Below are 24,028 nucleotides of genomic sequence, written 5' to 3'. Positions count from 1 at the left end.
TATTTGAGTGTTTGAGGGCTTTCTCGCAGACATTTGGAGTCCTTTATGAACCCTCTATGTAAGTCCGCATTAGATGTGGAATTTGCTCATGGGAATTACCCACAATTCATAGCAACGTGACGTGAAACACGGGGTAACCAGAGGGAGCATGGAGACGTAAAAAAAAACACACATAGGTGTTCAGCCCAGCAATTGACATTTACACAACAACATTAAGGATTAAAGATGTGACATAAATAAATCTGAGGATATATATGTATTTTATTCATTGAAGCTAGATAGATTATTTGAAATGAACTCATCTTGTGAGGAGAGAGCCTAGAAGACGCTCAAATTGGTGAGTAAAAATAAAATAAAAAGTAATGTGATATGTTGCAGCAAAGTGCTGTCCCGTTAGTATTTACACCAGTTCAATTCCTCACAGCCTCTCACACTCAACCACTTAACAGGTGACGTCAGTAAGTCCTTGAGGGTTCAGGGTTTGAGGCCTGAGGAAGGACACTGAGCATTGGGCGTTTCACTTTTGATTATTTCTATCTGGCAGCACTTTGTCGAGGTGTGTGTCTTCTAAAGTTCACTGTGACTGTTGATGTATATGCTAGTGTGTGTCAATGTGCAGAGCCTCTCCTGTTTACACTGAGGTTGTTCCACCTGCATCCCTCAGGCTCAACGCATAAGACAGGTGGCTGTGTGTTCAGCAGGTTGCTGATCCAGTTGTCTCAGATTCAGTGTCTCAAAGCAGGTCCTCTGTGTGGAGCTGAGGCGGGGTCCTCCCTCCTAATGAGGCATCATTCCCTCCTCTACCCTACCACATTATTTTCCTTTGCTCCTTTATTTCATCTTTCTTTTATCTTCCACTCATTGTCTGCTCCCTGCCCTGCTCCCCATCCTCTCTCCCTCTCTTTTCATCTCGCTCTTTGTCCTTCTACACTCCTTCACTGTTTTCTTTAGTTTTCTTTCTGCCTTCCCAGAGTGACTCTTTTTCTCTCCTTTCCTCTTCACCTTCTCCTCTTTTCTCTTTCATCTGTCCTCAAATCTAACCTGTAACTCCTCCCCATGCTTCTTCCATCTCGCTCCACGTACTTTCCACCTTGCTTCTCACTCATCCCTCTGCCCTATTTCACTTCTCTGCCTTGCATCTCAATAATATGAAAGTTAATGGATAAAAGAGAAGTGAAAAATGAATGTATGCACTTCTCTGAAGTTATTGTAAGTCAGTACAGATAAGAGCATCGGTTGAATGCTTAGAAAATGTTGATGTAAACGAGGATCAAAGGACAGCACACTGGAAGACATATGTGTCTGCCCAACCCTGTTTCCTAAAAATTATGTTCCCCCAGAACTAATACGCATTCCCAATTACATTTGATCAGAAACGTATCTCCTCCCTGATTATGTTTGTGTTCGAATATTACACATACGTTGATTATACACGTATAGGTTGATTAAACACGTATGTTGACTATACACGTATTTTTGTTTTATTGTTTTTATGTTTGCGTTTGACATATTACAAATACGTTTATAATCGTGTGTTTGTGTTATTGTTTTCTTGCTTTATTTAAGCATATTTTAATTTTTAAACTCTGCGGAGAAAAGAGGGCCGGGGTGAGGCCAGTGACAGCCGGCCAGTGACCGTTTGCCCGCCGTTGTTAGGCCAGTCTTCAGACTGCTTGCACCGGGGCTCGGTCTTCAGACGCTTGGCGTCGCCGTCGGTAACAGCCTCCTTCGCGCCGGCTCCGGTCTTCTCTGAGTCGGGTTGTTTGTGAATGCAGCCCAAAGGGACCCAACATCCGGTTTTCAAAATACTAACTGATGTGAATGTGTTCAGAACATTTCTGACCACATCCAAACATCCTAACTGTACCAGTACGTTGTGTTTGACATATTACAACATTTCTGTAAGACCAGTACAGTTAAGATGTTTGGAGGTGGTCAGAAATGTTCTGAACACATTCATATCAGTTCGTATTTTGAAAACCGGATGTTGGGTCTTGTGACTCCTTCCGCCCGTTTGAATATTTTTCACGTCAGATTCTGCACTTGATGTGACCACAGAGATCCGAGTGTCTGCTGATGATCGCAGTGGTTTACTGCACTAGATGGAGTTTATCACACACTTTGGGCTGCATTCACAATCAACCCGACTCAGAGAAGACCGGAGCCGGCGCGAAGGAGGCTGTTACCGACGGCGACGCCAAGCGTCTGAAGACCGAGCCCCGGTGCAAGCAGTCTGAAGACTGGCCTAACAACGGCGGGCAAACGGTCTTCGCCTCTCGGTGCGGCCGACTCTCGGGCTCCCGGTGCAGCCGGCGCCCAGCCCGGCCCGGCCCGGCCGGCTGTCACTGGCCGGCTGTCACTGGCCTCACCCCGCCCCTCTTTTCTTTTTTTCTCAGCAGAGTTTAAAAATTTAAATATGCTTAAATAAAGCAAGAAAACAATAACACAAACACACGATTATAAACGTATTTGTAATATGTCAAACGCAAACATAAAAACAATAAAACAAAAATATGTGTATAATCAACATACGTGTTTAATCAACCTATACGTGTATAATCAACGTATATGTCAAACACGAACATAATCAGGGAGGAGATACGTTTCTGATCAAACGTAATTGGGAATGCGTATTAGTTCTGGGGGAACGTAATTATTAGGAGACAGGGTTGGTCTGCCCGATGTCATTTGGAGGGTTGTTGGGAATACAGCTAAATAATGACTAAATGCCAGACTGGCATTGATATGATAAGCAAGATAGATACATATTGTCCATTATCAGCATTGCACAAATGGAAAAGTTAAACAAAACTATTGAAAATGCATCCCTTAGTTGAAGAAGATATGTCTGGTCTTTCCGGCTTGTATGGGGGTTGCAAAGTGATTATAATGACGAGGTTTTATGGGAGGATTAATCTACATTTGGAATGTAATGACTGACATGTTGGGCAGAATAAATCTTAGAATCATAACAGCCCCTATAATAAATTAACACGGTCATGACTCAAGTTTATGACCATGTGTGAGCCAAAACATTTTATGATTGGGAAAAGGTTCATAATTAAATATGAAGCACCACAACAAAATTTCTCGGTGCAGTGGATTTTAATTACACTTTACCACACTGATGTATGAGTTAATATCATCCGAAACTGAATATGTGAACACAGGTGACTAACAGAGAATGTGTAGGTGTGTAGTGAAGACACGGTGCATAATCTACTTTCACTCTAATTTATTATGTGTAGATGCTCCCGCTGGAATCAATTCACTATGGCAACCTAAATCTCAAAATACCATGGATCAGGCAGATGTTATAAATAACCATTTAGTGTTCTGTGATACTGTAAAGTAATTATTTAGTAATACTGATAAATGATTAACATCATGGTTGCGATGGTAGATGCTCTTTTTAAAGAGAGCTTCTTAAAGAGTTTAAATACTAGTAGTAGTAAATCACATATGGAAATCAAATACTGGGAATATAATACAGAAAAATCTTCCTGAGGCTAAATTAAAGTAATACCAATACATAGTTTCTCTATGACGGACATGCAGCAGTTGCCTGCATGTGTTAAACTTGCGTCATACAACTCAACGCGTTGGTTCATTGAGATTAACATCTGGTGGAGCTAATTCACCATTCTGATGCAACGGGGGACAATGAGACAACTTAACTAAAAGATCATCAGTCAAAGAATGACAAATTATGGAGAAAATGTGATGAAATATGGCATTTATGTTTGTTTTAGAGCTGCAACTCACATTTACTTCGATAATCAATTCATCAGTCAATTATTATTTTAATTAATTAATTAGATTAAAAGCGCTAAAAAGGTTATCGCTCATGTTCTTGTACAATTTTTTTTTACTACACAATGGAGATGTAGCCATACACTGCACCCCCACCCCATTGTGTATATATTTACACATATTCCATTATTTTTTATTTATTAATTGTTATTGTATTTGATTTCTATTTTTCAGCATCTGCCATATTTGTATTGTCTATTCATCCTTGTTTCTTATAATTGTTTTAATCATTTCCTAATCTCATAGCAGTACTGAACGGACACCTTTAACCTTTTCATTAGGAATTTGCTTCCAAACTTGGATACAATATTAATTATATGAGTTGATACAGACATTTTAAGGAATAAAACCTATTACAAATTCACAGATCAAACTGTATTATAAGTAGTGCGAACTGATTTGTCTACGGTGAGATCTCAAATACTATAACCCACCAGTTTTGTCCACAGCTAATTATATTGTGCTCTGATAATGTCAGGTGAAACACACAGCGTAAAAGTGTGACCCAATCCTGTATAACACTGGGTGGAGGCATGTGTCTGTTTATTTATAGAAGGAATCTTGGATTAGAAGATATAAGGAAATAGTAGAAGACACCTGAGAAAAGGAGTATGAGGATAAGGGTATGAATAATGGAGGGATCAAGTAAGAACAGGAAGAAAGAAGAAAAGAGAGAGAGGAAATCAGAGTTGTATATTTCAAGTCTATACCAACAGTTCTCACGATATTCGATACAGCCACAGAGCATAGCATCAATGCCTTTGTTGTAATTATGTTTCAAACGACCTGCAAACTGGCCAGTTCCTTATTATCGGTTCACATGTCACGTTCTTGAACTACATCAAACCTAAGCACTGACACACTCACACCCAAACAAATGTATTCATGATTGGGAAATCTCTACTCTTAACAAGTTAATGCATTTTCTGAAAGAAATGTGAGACATGTTTTGGACCAATTTAGCTCTTTATGCAAAGCAGTTTTATTAGAAGGAGAAGGTACAGAGAGGAGACTGTTCAAGGTTGGATTCATTATGTACTGCACATGATGGGGAAGTGACTACAAACCCACACATTTGAAGAAAATACAAAATTAATTGAGTATGGAAAATGCTCGGTATTGAACATTTTTTGTTTCAAAATCTATTAGTGAACAGCTATTAACGCATGCAAATATGGTAAACAGGGCTAAAAGGGTTTTCATGCTGTAGTGACTTCGGATTTCAGCACAAACATTAACCCCAACTGCAAATAGGACAAGGACAAAACAGCCGAAGACTTATAGTTAATCGCATCCTACTGGACTGCTGAACTACATTGGACTGCTAAACACTCAATCTATTGGATTGGTTTTCCATGATTGGGATTGGTTGGACTTGTCTTGTTTACTATTGATCATCATCTGGATGGGTTTTTGTTTTCTTTTTGTTGCTTTAATTAGTGTGTTGAAAATGTTACTTGATGGAATACTGTATTTTCTTCATATGTTATATGCATTCTCTATCCATTCATAATTTGTTCCAATCATTCATTTGTGTTAATTCATTCCTGTTCAGCATTAATGGGGGGGGGGCTGTAGCTTAGCCACCCAAGCATGGATCAACACTGGGTGTCTGCAGGTTTACCAGGTTACATTTAAGACTATTTATGACTTGTTTTAATACAATATATAATACAATTATATTTCAGTCATACTGGATAAGGTAGTATGATTTGTGATGAGTTTTTTCTTTTACGTAAACACAGTTCTGCTCACTTCAATCATGTACAGTCCTCACCTCCAACTCCATCAGAGCACTAAGTACACACTAGTTATGCACCTGAGTTCGGAATTTGTATTGGTCCCAATAATAATTGGAGATGGCCTAAAAATAGGCTTGGGATTTTGTCACAAAGTGGAGGAGTCAATGACTAAATAAATTAATCAATACATGTTCTAAATATTGACACCTATGAACTATGTCGTGAGGTTTCAGTCTCTCACAGCTGCTACCACATCAGGAGGTCTGAGTTCAACACTACTAGGCAGCTTAAAACATAGATAAATCATGATTGAATACTAAGCTTGTGCAGGCACATGATGGAAACTCAATCATTAATGAAGAGTTTATTTACTCATATTTCATTGAGTGTTGCGAGATGCAATCTATCCACCATCCCTCAGCTCTTATCCCTACTTAACATCCAAATCCCCTTTTTTCCTTTCCCCTCATCCTCTCATGTTTTCTCTTTGCTCTGCTCCTCCCCCTCCTGCCCCGGTCTCCTCCTTTAACCCACCGGCTCCGTCTTTGCTCTATCATTTAATAATTTTCTCCCCTCACTCTCCTTCTCTCACTGTCTGCTTTTAATTACTATTCTACATCCATGAAGAGTTGAAGGCTGGGTGTGTTGGGGCTGGAGAAGTAATGTGAGTAGCGGGCCAATAGAGAGGGGGAAACAACCTAGGAAGAGTGTGTGGGGGGGATGCAGGATAATTAAACATTGATTTGGAACGAGGATGAGAACGGCAACAAGACGCCAAACAAGGGGATTATAGGTCAGGCAGCCGACGGCGTTCTGCTGAGCTCTGCAAATATCCCGGACAGAAGAGGAAAGGGAGGAAGCAATAAGTGTGGGGATAAACAGAGAGGGTAAGACTGCAAGTTTAAGAATAGAAAGAGGAGGAAGCATGGAGATGAGAAAAGATAAAAGCAGAAACGCAAAGGGACATGAAGTGAGAGTAAAGATGAGGACGGCAACGTAAAAACAGGGATAAAGCTAAGCCTGAACACGTGGGATATACGTAGGAAAGTGATACAGACTGAAGAGGAAAAAATGTAAAAAGAAAAAGGGCGTAACACATAACAAAAAGAAGCTTGACGGAATATAGACTTAGGAGAAGCTTACATGAAGAAAGAGAACAAGAAGAGACGACTAAATAGACCATGTATTCAGTGTCTTTGAACTTAACCTCTCTGATCTGAATCATTAACTCCGCCCGTAATTGGCACAAATACAGCAGGTACCAGTGATGCCAATGTGTGTGTGTGTGTGTGCTTCACATGTTAGCATGTGTGGACAGTCATTTGTAATTGGGCCCTTAAGCTCATTATTACGTATGCAGTGAGTCGTTCAATTAAATGACAATGACCTAGAGCAGGCTGACTCCTCATTGCCACCAGTGGAATTGGGGATTCTCACACGAGCGTGCATGACTGTGTTGCGCAATATGATCGACCAGATATATCATTTTGGTGATATTGTACATTCTGTTGGTAAGAACCTGAATATCTTCCCTTTGGTGTTAGGGGATTGGTATGTCGGTGTAGTACATTTGGGTGTTTGGTGTGTCGGTGTAGTACATTTAAGTTTAAATCTCGAAATGAGCTATCAGGATCTTAAACCCACTAATTTCCTGAACATTGTCACTGTATAAAAGGAAGATATTATGAAAGCAAGCTGCTGCCACAAACTATGGCAAAAAGCCACAAGTATCTGTAAGCCAAAAGTTCTATTATTTCCCTTTTCATGGTCAAACCGAGGGTTTCTAGGATTCTTTTTTTCATCCTGTTTTACTGAACTATTACAACTGTATTTTTTAAATGACAGATTCACTGCAATATGGCCAATATGAGTACTTACTGAACTGTGCAAACATCAATGGAGTGCAATTTTGTCCAGTAAGTCTTCCGTATATTTTTGTCTTTTTCTCCCTTCCACACAGGCAGACCTTCATCCTCACACACTAATACAAATATGCTGTAACGCAAACCTTTTTGTGAACTGAACAAAGAGATATCAAATGTTAGCAAGTAACCAGCTTGATTCATTTAAACTAGAAATACGCTAAATTCGTATTGCAGTAGTTTATCATGCAGCAAAATTACAGTTCTTTTATCTGATCTTTTGTATCTCTTTTCCTGTTTATAAGTGCACGTCCTGTCTATTATGCAACTTGAACCTTTTAAAGCCTTTAAACAACAGCCTTGTCGAACAGTTTAAAAACTTGCTAAGTGTTTTGAGCATTGAACGGCAATCTAACATCTTACACATTATAACTAAATATGTGAAACAGTAAGTCCTCCTCTTTAAAATCACAGATTACTGGATGGGGAACTTTATAACTGCTCATTAAAACCAGGTTTACTAAATTGTGAAGTTGTGAAATAAAATTAAATCAAGATAATTAGCCTATTGACCACTTAGCCCAAGCATGTTTGATTTACTTCATTTCGTTGGTCGGTTAGTTTTTCAACAAAATCACATTAGTATATTTGGGGCTATGAACTGTAACCATCACAACGTATGCATATCAAACTTGTGAAAATGGACGGATGCACATCACACATGTAGAGTCTTGTTTGTGCTTAATATAGTGTACATATGAAACTAAATGTTTGCATTCTTCATGCACTCACCTTCTCAAACTCACTCACCTCCCTCCCTCTCTTGTTTCCCCATTCTGCTCGTCACCCACAGGGAGTCCCACCTCAGCCACCCAGCTTTGCCTCAGATGCTCTAATGCTATTAATACCCCAACACCCTTTAACCACTCACCAACCCACACATACACACTTAAATTAAAACTACTTATGCACTGACATCAGTTAATTTATATTTCAGTTTAATAACCCGTGGCAATTTACTCTTAACACCATACCAAGCACTCTAATGGATTTCAGCAATCTATACTTGTATTCATTCAGAAGGGAACTGACAGTATTCTTGAGTATTTTAATAATAGACAATACTCATCTGTTAACCTATTTTTCCAGAGCTGTGGGAGGAAAGCGTCCTATAAATGCAACAACAGGTCTGGTGATTGAGTTTAACAAATAATGAGGCATCGGTGTCAACACGTGTTTTCATCTCTAAGGTACAGAAAGAGCATTTGCATACGTCACATAATAGGCACAGCATCTCTGAGTAAACTTCCACAAGAGCAGCTATCTACTGCTCGTGATGGAACTGTTATTAATGCATGTTTCCAGTCACTATATCCTGAGTCTGCTGCGCTGAGCAGATTTGATGTGTCTGTCCATTATCCAAAGAACCACAAAACACGGACAATGCAGAAAAGGTAGAGAGACAGGCAGAGTTATGCCGTCTGTGTGTGTCTTTGTGGGTGTGTATCTGTTTCTGTTATTGAAAAAGGTTCACATTGACCTCTGTCTGCCCTTGCGTGGTGAAGAAAGTGTGAGGGGAATACAATTCTTGAGATCAACCTGGACAAACAGTAACACAGACACAAGCATGCACACACTCAAAAATCGTATCCCACATACAGTGTACTTGACGAAGTACTGACTTGAATTTTAGAGAATAAACAAATGCGTTGTCCTGAAAGACGTTTTTTAAGCTATATCTATTTACCGTGTTTGTGATTGTTTGCTTATGTATGTGTAATGGTGCTTTGCAGTGATGGTATAAGATTAATGTACCGTAAATGCACCTTTAAAATCCTGTCATGCTACCAAACCAGAAAATAAAGTGTGTGATTTATGGAGTGGCCCCCGACAGTATGTCTGAAGGCAGGCACAACACACTGCAAAGTGTGGAAGCCCATTTCCGGCAGTAAAAGAAAAAAAATATGATAATAAAAAGTAATTATTATGAGATAGAAAGTCATAATTATGAGATAGAAAGGCCACTGAAGCGCATGCACACTTGCTATCTCATATTTATTACATCATTTTGACTTTCTATCTCATAATTATGACTTTCTATCTCATAATTTGTTTCTTTTACTGGCGGAAATGGGCAAAAATATCACGTTTCGTAAAATCTGACTAAAATATCTGCAAATATAGTAAGATTGTTTCACTTATATTACTTAAAATAAACTTGTCTCGTAGCTTTTCTGCCTTCTTCTTTCTTGTTTCAAGTGTGCACATTTTAGTGATATTACTGGAAGTATAAATTACACAACAAGGTAGTCACACCACTGGCAGATCATAAGTAAATTGTGTTGAAGGCTTAAATGAAACTAATTTCCTTATGCAGATATTTTTTGCAGTGCAGGATTCATCTATGGGCTCCAGCTGGCTTTTGTTGACAAAGTATAGTATACTGGAAATGGTAGAGATACAGCAATTCATGCTACAGCTGAGGCGCAGTTTCCACTTCAATTTTAATCCACAAACAGGATGCTCTGTATGGCAGATCTCAACACTGCCAAGTCAGATTCCGCTCACAAAGCATTATGTTGAGCTAGACCACATCCATTAGGTGATCAAGTTTGCATTATGACAGTAAATCTGCATACCTTTGCTATGCCACCGAGTCACAATAACTAGCACTAGCCCTTAGAAATCACATGCTACATTTGCGCTGCATGTACACTGCAGCTTAACATACAAGTTTAGCTCTCAAATTCTCAGTGAAGGGAATTACTACACTATAGCATGAGGCCTAAAGGTATAGGCTTGAAATAAACACCTAGTTGGTTGAGTTGTCCTGTAAGTAATAGTAACATGTTCTAAAGCTGTACCATATTTGGTCTCTAATAAGCATCACCATGGTTACAGGATCACTCATAGCAATGGCAAGACCGCTGACGGAGATTGAGTCCATTTAACGTGTGCGCTTTTCCTTCTGTCTTGTGAAATATGTAAAACACATATAAAGATTCACTCTGGATGCAATGCAGACCACATAATGACCAAATGTCAACACCTAGCATTACATCGCCTCAGATTGTTCTGACAGACACTTACACAACATTCTGAAATGAAAAGTGTACTTTTAGGCAAATATAGCTCTGGATTGCTTGCTCAGCCGCAGAGAGCAAGCCAATCTAATGCCGGGATTGTTTGGTTAGATACAAATAATGCGCTATCTCTGGTGAGGCACTAAGGTCAACAGCAACCTACTGTACATAACGAATAAACACTATAGGGGAAAACAGTCTCTCTTTCTGCCTCACATGGACAGCAATACATTAATCAAATGAAAGCAAGTCCCATATTAATTTATAGTCTAGCGCTCCTTTACATAATTACCATACATGGTGTAAATTTAACGGAAAATAAAAATAGAACGGAAGAGAGAAAGGCAATGGGTGATTAGCAGGAGAAAAATACAATGCAACAAGGAGGGGGGAAGGGGAAATAATCGAGGCAGGAAATGTGATGAGGGAAAAAAGGAAGCTTTACGAGGAGGCATCAGATTGAGAAGAAACTAGGTGTAGATGTATTTCATTCATCCAGGTAGTAAAACGTTGAGTCAAAATGGAATTATCTAGCGCAGTGAATTTTACTAATTTTCTGAGAGGCTTTATCTGTTCCACTGTCTGATGGTTTAGTCTGACCTATACCATACAACAGACCCTATATATTTTAATGGGTAAAATAACTGTTAACTATTTATGTCACTGCCTCAGTATTTATGCAACACACAATTTCAGAAGAAAACATTTGGGGCCTTCTGAATAGGTAGAATAGCTGAATAGCTAAAATCAACAATTCATGCAAACGGGGCTCCCCACCAGCCACACACACACACACACACACACACACACACACACACACACACACACACACACACACACACACACACACACACAGCAAGAGAGACATTGACACTAGAGACACTTAGAGAAGCCTCCTGAAGACACAGGGTTAATTAATACACTGCCGACCAATGGTTTTTCAAATATGCACACTCGAATGTGCACGCAGACTCACACAGACTCTGTGTTTTTTTGGCATTAATCATAAGTAGTCAGGGGCTTTTGAGACTGTCAGAGAGCCCTCTTTATGCTTGGAAACTTCTTAAAAAATCTGAACAATTGGTGGTCTTTTGAAAGTGAAAATGATAATACATTAAGTTGCCTGCTGAAATAAAAGTTCAATTTAAAGGTCACTGAAGGCAATGTATAGATAACAATATGCTGCTTCCGATGCTGTGGAGGATGGAGTTATATACTCAGTGATGGAAAATAATAATAATAAATTAAACCCAGTTGTAAAATGTATTTTGAGCATGTGAAAAAGAGAAATAATTTGTAAGAAATGATAATCCGCTGCCAAAAAAGAAGCCCAAAATTACCATTATAGAAGCATTTTTGATGATTGCCGTCATCGCAAACTGCTGCTGCTTACAATAAAAGCCATCTTGTGTTTCACCAGTTGAACACTTTTGATGGGATCAGCAGCAGTAAAAATTATTGTTTCTGATAGCAGTCATTTGATTCAGCTCTTACACAGTGTAAAGAGAGTGCACAATAGACAGTGATGCTGATACCAATTATATAAGATGTCTAGGTCTGGAGGTCTGAGTTATACAGTTTAATATTGTACACATCTAGACAATCTGCTTAATAATGTGAGGCTCATAAGATTGACAGCTACCCACAAAAGACCTACACACACCTACAGTGATCTGTAAGGCGGGTTATTATTTGTCCCCTGCAGTGCCCACTAACTGCATCCAACCTTGAATGGGCAGGTGCAGATGGGAGGTTGCTATGCAGGAGATGGGTAGCCATGCTTAGAATCATAAAAAGCTGCTTGTCACCCACAGTTAGCTGAGCTGTCTGAATATACGAGTGTCCTCCAGTTTAGAAATAACATCATAATCACTTCTCGAAAATCCCCCAATTCCATATCACACAAGTGTTGACTTTTCACAAATGAAGAAGTGCTGTCTGATTCTCCTGTCAATGAGGATGGGTTTGACACATTCTACTGTCACAGTTTTCTTTCTTTTTTCAAGAATCCTTTTTCCCCCAGTGACAGTTCCAGCTGTTGAGGAAAAGTAAAAAATAATGCTGTAGGGCAGTGAAGACATTTCTGATTTACTTCCGTAATTATAGAGTGATGGGCCTTTATTTGGCTATAATATTTGCACCTTTGTGAAAATGAAATTAATTAATAGTCTGTGATAGTATTAAAGACACCTGTCACTCATAACAAGATCTGGGAGATTATCCCAACCTGTTGCCATGACTACTCCTCAACATATGAAAACCCATCAGGACAAAAATAAACAGAGCTTTCCGAGAATTTTGGCAGATAATGTTGCTAGTGCGTTGTTTTATTTTGCACATAGAGAAAATGTGGAAGATGCCCCATGACCACCAAGGTTTCAAATAAATCTTAATTGAAAGATGTGCAAGTGGCTCTATGGCCGTTTACAGAAATGTTGTTTTTTTACAGCTAAATGACTGTTCCTCATAAACTATTCTGCTACTGTTGATAGTGCAATTACTGTTGTGACACAATAAAGCACCAATTGGACCATCCATTAAAGTTCTTTGAGTCTCATGCACAGGTCCAGCATGCCCTTGCTCTAGTTCAATGATTAATATGATTTGCTACACAATGACCTTTATACCTATTCAAATGATGAACACTAAGTGAGGCTTACACCACTATCAAGAAGAATTTAATTAAAATGTAATCCATTGAAATTCAAAGGGAATTTCATTCTAGTTATATTTAGACTTTGGATGACAGTGTGCTGTAGGTGCAGTAGCATGGTGTGCACACAAAGCAGAAAACCTACCTGTTTGTTTATGTGATCAACTCAAATTGTCTTTCCTTCTAGATCGAAACCTTTGCATTTGACTAAATGTTGTAGCGGTTTGATAGTCACCAGTTTAAGGGGTGCCAGTCAGTCAAATCTGACAAAGGTAAGGAAACTAACAATGTGTGGAAAAAAAATCATATTCCTCGAGCAATAATATGAAACAATGTTACAACAAGATCAGCACATCAACGCAGGACTGAAGCAAGTTGATAGACAAGCTGAAACACAACCACAATCACATTTGGCTCAGGCCAGCGAACCCAGCAATGGCTCTGTTCCACTACAGATGTCTTTATCATTTCAGCTGATTAGACTTTTACGACTGGATGACTGGTTAATCTCCATTTGTATCATCTATCATCTGCTCTCATCTTCATAGCAGTGGCTGATGCCTCCTTATTAACGCACACATGACTGCACACAAACACACGCTGACCTTGATTTCTCAAAGAGTCCATGGCAGTAAAACTGTAATAAGTACAGATAATTAAACCTCACAAACAGACAAATCATGAATTATGATAGTGTAGATAAACAGACCTGTAAACCAGGGTGTCATCCCCAGAGCTGTTGTACTGGACCTGGAACATCCTAACTCCAGTTGAAGAAGTCTGACTGATCCATCGAATGAGGGCAGAGTTCCCTGTCAATTCCACCAATGAGACCCTCCGGTCTGCCCCTCTGGTCTCGTTGTTTGGCAAAGCAACCTTAGAGGATGTTAGGATGTCAGAAGGGGCCGGTTCAGAGGACGGGTCTCGGCTGCGGCTTGTGCTGTTCGCCAGATGGGGCATCGCCGTGACAACAAGCTCTACCCTTCCTGTAGATTCACCTGCTGCGTTGGAGGCAATGCAGGTAAAATTACCTGAATCCTTCGGGGATGTGACATTGATCTCCAGGCTTCCATTTGGGAAAACCAAAGTTCTGAAACAGATTGAGATGCATCATAAAGTGAATAAGTTCAATGCATTGACTGCAGTGTAAATGTTACAGCAAAGTAACAAATATATACTGTAAAAAAGTTCAGGCAGTTGGCATAGTCAGGACTTTATATGAGCTTGGAGGGGATTGAGACAGGCCTTTTCCCGCCCAAGTCATTTAAGACATGTTCACTTCTGGTTACAAAATGTTCCATTATTATGTTACTTTGAATCTAATAGGCAACTCCCTTCTAGTCCACATATCACATTCACATAAGCCCTTCTTCTCTGTCACCCACAAAGGAGCCAATTGGTAATCACTGTCCTTCTGATCAATCCATTAAGTCACACCTGTACTTTGCTGCCTCCAGCAGCTGATGCTGCCAACTTTCACCACCAGCATCCAACCATACTCTATTCAGAATCAATGCTGCGACAGCCATGATGGGGGATAGTTGAGGGGATAGTTGCTGACAACTTGTGGGCTTCATCCCCATAGGTGTTAGCCTACACCAAATTGTATTTTCCAACAATCCAACAATGCCTCATTTACATTAAATAGGTTTTACTGGACAAAACATCTAAAGATGCAAAAATAAATGTCAAATAAAAAAGTGTGTAAGAAAGATATAAAGGTTCTGTGATATATTTCAAACTGATGTGTTATAGACAAAGAAGGTGTGACCTTAACAGCTACCTTCTAATCCTGATACAGAGTTGACCCACACAAGCCATGTGCCTACGCCCTGCTACTACAGCCAAAAATACATGAGACAACCCTGTCTGACTTTTTGACTTGGCTGCGCTGAGGTGAAGCAGTACAGGGAGGAATATAACGGCCGCTTTGCTTGTACCTGCCAACTGGGTTGCCAGTTTTCTGACATCATTTAATATGGAGCTGAGTCAGATGCCCTAAATTGACACCGCTACATTATTTTTGAAAAATTATACAATCAATACACTTATTGAGAAAAGTAATCAATGGTAAATAAAATAAGACTATATAACTGTATAGAAATAATCTTAGTACCTGGAGCCATTAGATATAAGTCGCCCTTCAGGGCTGATCCAGTGGACTTCAGGCTCTGGGTCGCCATTTGCCTTGCACTTCAGGCTGGCAGGCTGGCCTTCCATAGCCACTGTATGAGGTGACTTACGGGTCAGAACTGGTGGGTCACAAATAAACTCCTAAAGGGCAAAACAAGTATGAAGTTATTTTTATCATCCTTATTGCAATTATATGGTTTCAAGGTTTTAAGATATCTTGTATTAGTTTCCTGCAAGTGAAAAGCTCACCTCTTCAGGTATTGTCCAGAAGTACTTGGCACTGAGGTCAGCAGGAGAGGCGCATGTTTCGAGGTCATCTTCTCTGGTCAGTCTTCTCAACCACAGAAGTTCACAGTTACAGTGAAGGGGGTTGCCACCAAAACTCAACACCAAGGAGGTGAGGGGCGAGCCTTTGGACTTGGCATAAACTGGGATTCTCAGGAACAATGGGTCCGGGGGAATTTTCTTCAGCTTGTTGGACGTCATGTCTAGCCTGTTAATTGACAGGGTTAGGAGAAGATGAGGGATGGATTAAGGGAGAAATACACAGATACAGTATCAGTAAATCAACAGTTGTTAAAATGATCAGTAAACCATCCTGTGCATCTTTACATTATCTGTTCTCACAACATCAGATAATCTATCAATATACCTGGCCAACTTGTGTAGGTTGGTGAATACCCCTTGGGGAACATTTTCTATGAGGTTATGATCCATATTTAGGGTATTGACATTGGTTAGGCGCCCAATCGTGTCCCAAGGCGCTTGGGCAAGGTTGTTGTAGCTAAGGTCGAGATCCTCCAGTGTGGATAGGAAGTCATCAAAGGCATGGGGAGATATGGAGTGGAGCTGGTTGTTGGCAAGGATCAAGTGACGAAGGTTGGTCAGGCCTTTGAAATGTTCATCCTGGTTGGTGAAAAAGCAAAAATCCTGAGAGAAGCATCACATCCAAATCATAAAGGAAATTGGATCTACTGTTCCGTTATAATTATCTTTCTGTCATTGTCGCTTTATTGTTCAGATATGTGTATCTATTAACCACTCATCCAAACCATTAAACCATTAAAGACCTTTAAATCTGTTTATCACTCCAATAATCTATCTGACTATTAATTCTCATTTACCGTCATTAAACCAGTCCATCAGTCTCACCTTTATCACAGTTAATCTATTAGAGTCTAGATGGAGTGCTCTCAGTCGCCGCAGGTCATTGAAGGCTGACGGGAGAATCTGACTGATGGTGTTTCTGGAAAGGGTAAGATGTAGCAGGCTGGTCATGTTGGCAAAGTCCTTTCTTCGAACAGCTGGGGGTTAACAGAATGAACACAAAGAGATGCTCTGTCAACTGAGTCCAAAGTGACCAAATATATTACATTAATAATTAATACAGTATTAAGTAGGGCTTGGTATCGTTTAAAATGATGATGCCAGTCCCATTATCAGTAGCCTTAAAGTGATACAAATACCAATAGGGAACTTCATTCGATACCCATCATGTGAATGAAAAAAATGTGTGTGTCCCATTAGATAGCTAATTGCCACCGCTCTGCACAGTGCTAATACAGCGCTCATATCACTGTTAGCACTGATAATGTCATCCCTCAAGCCAGGGTGGCGGAACCACATTGTAGCAGAAATGTAACCCACCCTCTGGTTCCCCTGCGAGCTTAAAACTGTTACGTTTTTTCAGCACTGTTGCTGTTACTAGCTTTGTTTGCGCTGCTAGCACTTTTAGCTTCTAGCTTTTCCGTTACCCTGCAGATACCTAGCCCTAGTATTAGTGAAAGAATGGACGTCAGGAAATATACATAAGCAAATAATAAATAGGTTTTAAAGAACAATGTGTGATTGATGACGGAACGATGACCCTGGTTCTTACAACTTTGATAGATGGATAGAAAATTAAGTATGAAATATAAATATATAAAAAAGAAAGTGGCTGTTACTTTATGGACTTTTCTGCTGAACTTTCTGCTATGATCATATTTGGCCACATGCCAACCCTTTTGTTTTAGATTTAGATTAGGAAACCCATGCCAAATTAGCCTCTCAAAGTCTAGACCCCAATGGTTAATGGGGCATCACATTATCTTACTGGAGCTTGTGAAAGTAGTTTTAGTTTAGTCTGTATGTCTTTTGTTTCAACGAACTATGGAAAATAATTTATTATAAATTGGGTCTGGGAAGATTAAGTAGCTGCCTTGCTGGAAGCGAAAGGGAATCCAGATTAAAATAAAAGGATAAAGCAACACTTCAGTTCTTAAAAATAAGTATTTTTCAACGTATCAGAGATAGTTCTTTGATATAAGATGAATCATGAATGAGATTTGCTAGACTGAACGACAAAACAAAAAAGTTTCAAAGTGTGAAAGTTAAAAAGAACCAGACTCATAAGGAATATGACTTGCGCCAACAATTGTTTTCAGTGCTATCACTCACATGTGACACACTCTCCTCACTGCATCAAATGTGCCCTTTGAATTTCAGTCATATATTTAAGCTGTCTCCACATATCTTTTGCAATCTACTTCTCAATATAATAGCACGCATCATGTTCCCTCTTGAGGAAATCATTCAAGATGATGGTTAATGAGGAAGAACTGACTGGACCATGCAAAATAGCTTAATTCCCTGCATTGATTCACGTAAATGGAATACAAGACCGACTGGAGAGGTATCTTACCTGTAATGAAGTTTTCTTGGAGCCGTAGCTCCACGGTGCGCCGGTCAATGGCCGCAGGAATAAACAGCAAGCCTGTCTTGGAGCAGAGAATAGCGAGCGATGGAGAAAGGCTCTGGCACATACAGCGTTTCGGACACGGCTGGCCCCTGCATGCTGCTGCCAGCAACAGCAAAGAGAACCACAGCCGTTCCATTATCCCGCACAGGGAACAGGGAAACTGGAAGACAGAAGGAAAAGAGCAATGAGTTTGAGTGGGTACAAAGATCCTCGAGACAGCTGGCAACTGGCAAACGGCATAAAGAAAACAAAGAAGAAAAACATACATATATAGACATTCATAAACATGTAAAGCCTTCTGTAGACTCAACAAAATGAGAGGTTCTTTCTTTATTCTAGTATAACAAAAACAGAAACATGAATGCTATTGTTGATAGCTTCATAAATCAGCTAGCCTGCTAACCACAGCACACTTAGCTTGTTAAAGATAGCAAATTCTTCATATGTAGAATCTATGTTCATGCATTGGAAGTGTTCTGGTATTGTAGTCGGCGTAGTAATGATCAAGTTTGAGCTGTCTTTGAATGCAAGAAAACATTCTTTGTGGAGAGCAAAAGAGGAAGAACGGATTGGCCGAAATACAATCTCGGAACCCATTGGCTATGGCCTGACGATGATTTAGCTTTCTATTAGTTTAAATTTAGCTTGTAAACAAGTTGCTTGTGGAACAATCTGGTCATACACCAACTCCAGTCTCAAATCTAAAGTTGCTTATTGGACTGTAAACTTGTTCATACAGTTTCAAAAGCTCTCCAATGTGCCATAACAAGTTTACTGCAAAGGAAGAAAAAGAAGAATAATGAAGGAACATGTGTGGTCCTGTAGTCTTTTTGATATGTAGTTTCTTTATCTTGTCTTTTCATACTGAGACACATTGAAAGTGTTGCTGCCAATGCCTGTGCTTCTTTTTTATTTCATGATAAAGCCAGGATAGAGGGAGAGGAGTGAGAAATAGATCATTGCACTGTTCAGAAGCTGGACTAAATTGCACAATGCTGGGAGCTCATAATGGGCTTCATCATTGTGTGGCTGCATGGTGAGCACACATTTCCTGAGGCACACTGCATGGGGTATATGTTAGATTTTTTTGGCAAGATGTAATATAGGTGTGGGATGTCAAAAAAGGTTAATATCTGTAACAATTATACTCTCATCTCTCATCCACAACAGCTTGTATGCTAAATGAAGGCTTCCTATGACGACACACCCCTCTGTGCTCTAATCCACATCAAACTGATATTTTTGTTCTCAGTATTTTGGACCAGTTTGGTATTTCAAATTAACAGTGCTGGGCATGATGACACTCTCAGGACACAAGGGACACACACAATTTAACACGGTTCCATCAAAAATTGTCAGAGAGATTTTTCTCTTTCTAGTTTACACAACTTCAGCCCCCTCAGGGACATCCTTTCCTCACTCCGTATCTGTTTCCAGCAACACCTGTCTAAGTATTCCCAACTGGTGTTGCGAAAAGTAATACCTGACGCATCACATTTACAATTGCAGTAGATGTTGACCTCCTCTGCGATTACATGATATGATAGAAAAGAACTCTGTCTGCTCACAACTGTATTGGTGACATTGTAGAGCAGTGCTGTGCTGGGTGGCATACCAATTCATTCCGTAGCTTGCTTTAGTTTCTTGTGCCGTAAGCACTGCGGTGGGGACGACTGTAAGTGCAGTGAGAAGGGACCCGTATTAACAGTGTACCCTTCTCACTCATGGTTAGAACTTTATACCACAGAAATTAATAACCTACAACAATCTAAAACTAATAATCGTACGTGTACAATTGTACGCCACCAAATTGCATGTTGGGTAAGAATATAGCTGCTAACTAGCAGAATAACATTATGTTAATAGCCTGGAGAGGCTTGGTTGCTATTGCACATTCAAGAATAGAAAAGAGAGATAGTAGATGAAGAAAGAGAAACCGGATATGCAAAGGTATAACTTGTGTTATACCTACATGAGACTACCCTGTCTGACTTTTTGACTTGGCTGCGCTGAGGTGAAGCAGTACAGGGAGGAATATAACGGCCGCTTTGCTTGCACCTGCCAACTGGGTTGCCAGTTTTCTGACATCATTTAATATGGAGCTGAGTCAGATGCCCTAAATTGACACCGCTACATTATTTTTGAAAAATTGTACAATCAATACACTTATTGAGAAAAGTAATCAATGGTAAATAAAATAAGACTATATAACTGTATAGAAATAATCTTAGTACCTGGAGCCATTAGATATAAGTCTATAAGCCATTAGATATAACTTGTGAGGAGCTGTGTTTTTTTGTGTTTTTTTAAGCAACTGTTTGTGCCAGTGCCAAACTGCTATATCCCAATATTATACCAACAACTCATACACACATATACAAACATGCACAGGTGCCCACTTTGTTACAACAAGTGAACTTCGGTCAGTTTTACAACTTCTGCTTGCCTATTAAGGCCTAAGTAAATCAAGTTTTGCAATAGTGACACAGCTAAATCAAATTAAATGTAACCTCAACAATAAATCAATAATAATAATTTAAAAAATTATATACTACATTCTTAAATATTAGACCACCTTATTTGTTATATTCGTTTTTTGGTTTTATACATTTATGTCATTTAGAATCGGAAATGTGCATAATTGCATAATTAAATATGACAAATACAAAGGCTTCTTTTTTACTATGGGGCACTCATTAGCATGGTTATCACGATTTGGAATTTAAAATATAATAACTTGAAAAAAAAGGCACATCTTATACAAATGAGCGAGAACAGGTTATCACAGGGATCATCCATTTAGAATTATTTGACCTTTTCTCATTGTTGAAGCCACTACATTTTCTTGGTTCGCCTTTCAGTGCAGTCAACAACCGTTGCAACGCACAATATTTCATAATGTATCTTACGTAATTGAATGTGCGACTCAAAAGCCTGCTTTGGTGTGTGCGTACACTAATCGATCATGGCTTTTGATAAACTCCTTTTGGACATTTGGACAAATCAGTTTGACTTTGCTTCAAGAATGTATTTCATTTTTGTATTTCACAAGTTTCACTTTTCAGTTTAAATTATCTTCATGCCATCTGCTGCAAAACAGTGAATAACTTAAATTGTCACAGATTCATCTTGGATCAAATTCAGTCAGTTTAACAAGGCAGCTAAATATGGAACCACGTTCACTTTTAACACAGCAGACATGACTTAAAACTCATGGTGTTCAATATTATCAACTCATCCACATCTGAGTGTGTGTGTGTGTGTGTGTGTGTGTGTGTGTGTGTGTGTGTGTGTGTGTGTGTGTGTGTGTGTGTGTGTGTGTGTACCCGTGGGCAGAAGTATATTAGCCTGCCCAGTTTGACTCCCAGGCTAATCAATAGCACTGGACTTGTATTTAGGAGGAGGCCTGTGTAAAATACTACTCCTCCATTTTGTTCCTTCCTTGATACTCCTAAAACCCTCAGAACATTGTTATTGAGGGATGATCTTCAGCATCACAAGATAAACAATACCCAGTGTTGCTATATGCTTTTCTCCTTTTGTCTTAGACTGCACTGTTTATCATCAATAAAGCAAATCTGCCAAATATATACAAACAAACAAATGAGTGAATGCAATCTGCTAAAAATAGATTTGCTGTTTTGTGATTCTTAATGTTATCCATCCTTTCACAATGTGAAACATACATCAGGAATAATGATTGCTTGCAAACACACAGATCTATCTGCCTTTTCAGTTGACTAACTCTACCCTTTTCACTCATCCCACTCCATCATCCCTATTGTATACTCCTCTAAATACATCACGTAATTTGTTAGCAATTTTCCAGTCGTATCATATTTATATCACTTGACCCTCCTTCACCCTCTATGATATGCCATCATTCTCTGCGATTGATGAGTTTTCTTTCACCTCAACTAATGCTCCCTCTCGGTTTCTATCATTCATCCCTCTTCTTGTCATCATCTTCCTACCTGCCTCTTACCTCTTCTTCCTTTCCTACTTCTCTTAAACCTTTATTTATAAACCATGGTTTCTTCTTTTCCCGTGATCATCTATTTTGCATACTTCCTTTTCAATCTTTCTCAGGCTCTCCATGCTGTTTCTGTTTTTCCCCATCATTCTTGTCTCACTCACTTTTGTAATGGCTATATTGTTATGTATCTACATTGTGTGCACAGTATATTGCAAAAATAAGAACCAATGGTGATTTTAAATGCACACATCTCTCAGTTTGTCCACCCACTCATCCGGCTTGCATTTGTACAGCTTAACTCCACAGCATAGTAATTTGATGATGGGGGAATGGGAATAATAGATAATAGTAATTATCATCAACATTTTCTATATTGTTATTATTATCATTATTACTTAACCATTCTCCTACTCTATCCACACACACACACACACACACACACACACACACACACACACACACACACACACACACACACGGCATGTGACGGTGCTTGCCCTGTCCTTGGTGCTGGAAGGCGGGAAGGATCTAGTGTGTTCCTGGCCCATAACCCAAATTGACCAAAACATGAAAAAGGGGCAGAAAGCCTCAACTTGAATCCCAAAGAAGAGATTGGGAAACATTACATAGTAAAAGAAGAAAAAAGAAAGTCACGTTTGACCAGGATGAACAATTCCCTTCAGAGAGTCTGGAGGGGGTGGGTATATTCTCATTAGTGTTGTGTAATTTAACACCTGTCACTGATCCATTCTCCTGATTACCCACAAAGACCTTCAGTTTGCTTTTGTCTCTTTAATTGTTTCTTTTCTTCCGTTTCTTTTCTCTCTATCCCTCCTGGCTTTTTATGTGCCCTTGTACTTGTCTTCACCTGTAATCTCTAAATATTAAAAAAAGAAATCTACAGTATGATAATGAGAGAGGGCAAGCTCAAAGTAGATTGGAACATTAAAGTTGTTGACAGTGATTTGAATGACCGTAAAATACTCTGTGAATGCCAACTGTTCAGACATCTTTACTGCAGGGTCGAGCTTAAAGAGTTCTGTCCTAACTCAAGGAAACTTCACCAGGTTCTAATAAGCTGTGATAATGACTGGTTGTCCTCTACACCAATGTTTTTCAACCTTTCTTGAGCCGCAGCACATTTTCTACAATAAAAAAATCATGCGGCACACCAACAACCAAAATGTCACATTGTAGCATAATACAGCATATGGTAGGTAATTAATGCGCTACATACTGGCATTGAGGAGTATTTAATTATTAGGCCGGCCACTATAATGCAGGCTCAGATGCTCAACAACGGAAAATTATTTGCGGCAACTAAATAATATTTTTTGGGACCGATTAAGTGAAATTTGACATTTTCCCACGGCACACCTGACGATCTCTTACGGCACACTGGTGTGCCATGGCACAGTGGTTGAAAATCACTGCTCTACACCCTCATACTTAAAGGCTCATGTGACATGATGCACTTGTAGTACATGAATACTGTTCTGCTTAAGACAAATGACACATTACAGTTTAAGCTTGGTCTTAGAAGAGGACTGGGATATGACTTAGTCTTGAGGCAACTTGGTCTTGGAATCAACATTTATAAAGCCCTGATTGGTAAACCAGTAAAGTGGTATAAACATATGGGCCTAAAATTAGCATTTTACCACCTTCTGCTGCATGTGTGGCAACAGTGATGATCACAAATCCTTCACGGAGCTGTGTTAAATCCATCTTTAGCCAACATATAACCCAAACAGTGCACTTATTATACGGTATGCTGTCCTGATGGCCTCATATTAGCTAAAACAGAATCCACTACGTACGCAAGAGGAACAGACTGACAAACCTTGTTACGGTCAATGAATCAGCAACACATTTAATCCAGTTGATAGGCACGGAAAACTTCTAATTGGGATACTAGGGGATTGGATGGTGCTGCAGCAGTAGTTTTAAAAGAACAGGACTGAGAGTCAGCAGGCCACTTCAGCACTTTTAGCTTCATCAACATAGAGTTGCATTATAGTTACAT

At 39.4% G+C, this 24,028-nt stretch overlaps 1 protein-coding gene across 1 annotated transcript in view; it reads right to left on the bottom strand.

Annotated features, from left to right (window-relative positions):
• Positions 1-18,162, bottom strand: part of LOC306742952 (leucine-rich repeat and fibronectin type III domain-containing protein 1-like protein) — a gene marked incomplete at both ends in the record, with an annotated part of 48,963 nt that extends 30,801 nt beyond the window's left edge. Inside the window, 6 exons of the mRNA XM_079225412.1 lie at positions 13,863-14,243; positions 15,270-15,427; positions 15,536-15,779; positions 15,939-16,192; positions 16,439-16,590; positions 17,970-18,162. Of these exons, the coding sequence (XP_079081538.1) occupies positions 13,863-14,243; positions 15,270-15,427; positions 15,536-15,779; positions 15,939-16,192; positions 16,439-16,590; positions 17,970-18,162 (1,382 nt within the window). The remainder of the gene's footprint in view (positions 1-13,862; positions 14,244-15,269; positions 15,428-15,535; positions 15,780-15,938; positions 16,193-16,438; positions 16,591-17,969) is intronic.
• Positions 18,163-24,028: the final 5,866 nt, after the last annotated feature.

Source organism: Taurulus bubalis (assembly GCF_910589615.1).
Source record: "Taurulus bubalis genome assembly, chromosome: 10".
NCBI lineage: Eukaryota > Metazoa > Chordata > Actinopteri > Perciformes > Cottidae > Taurulus > Taurulus bubalis.
This window is presented reverse-complemented; position numbering and strand designations above follow the sequence as displayed.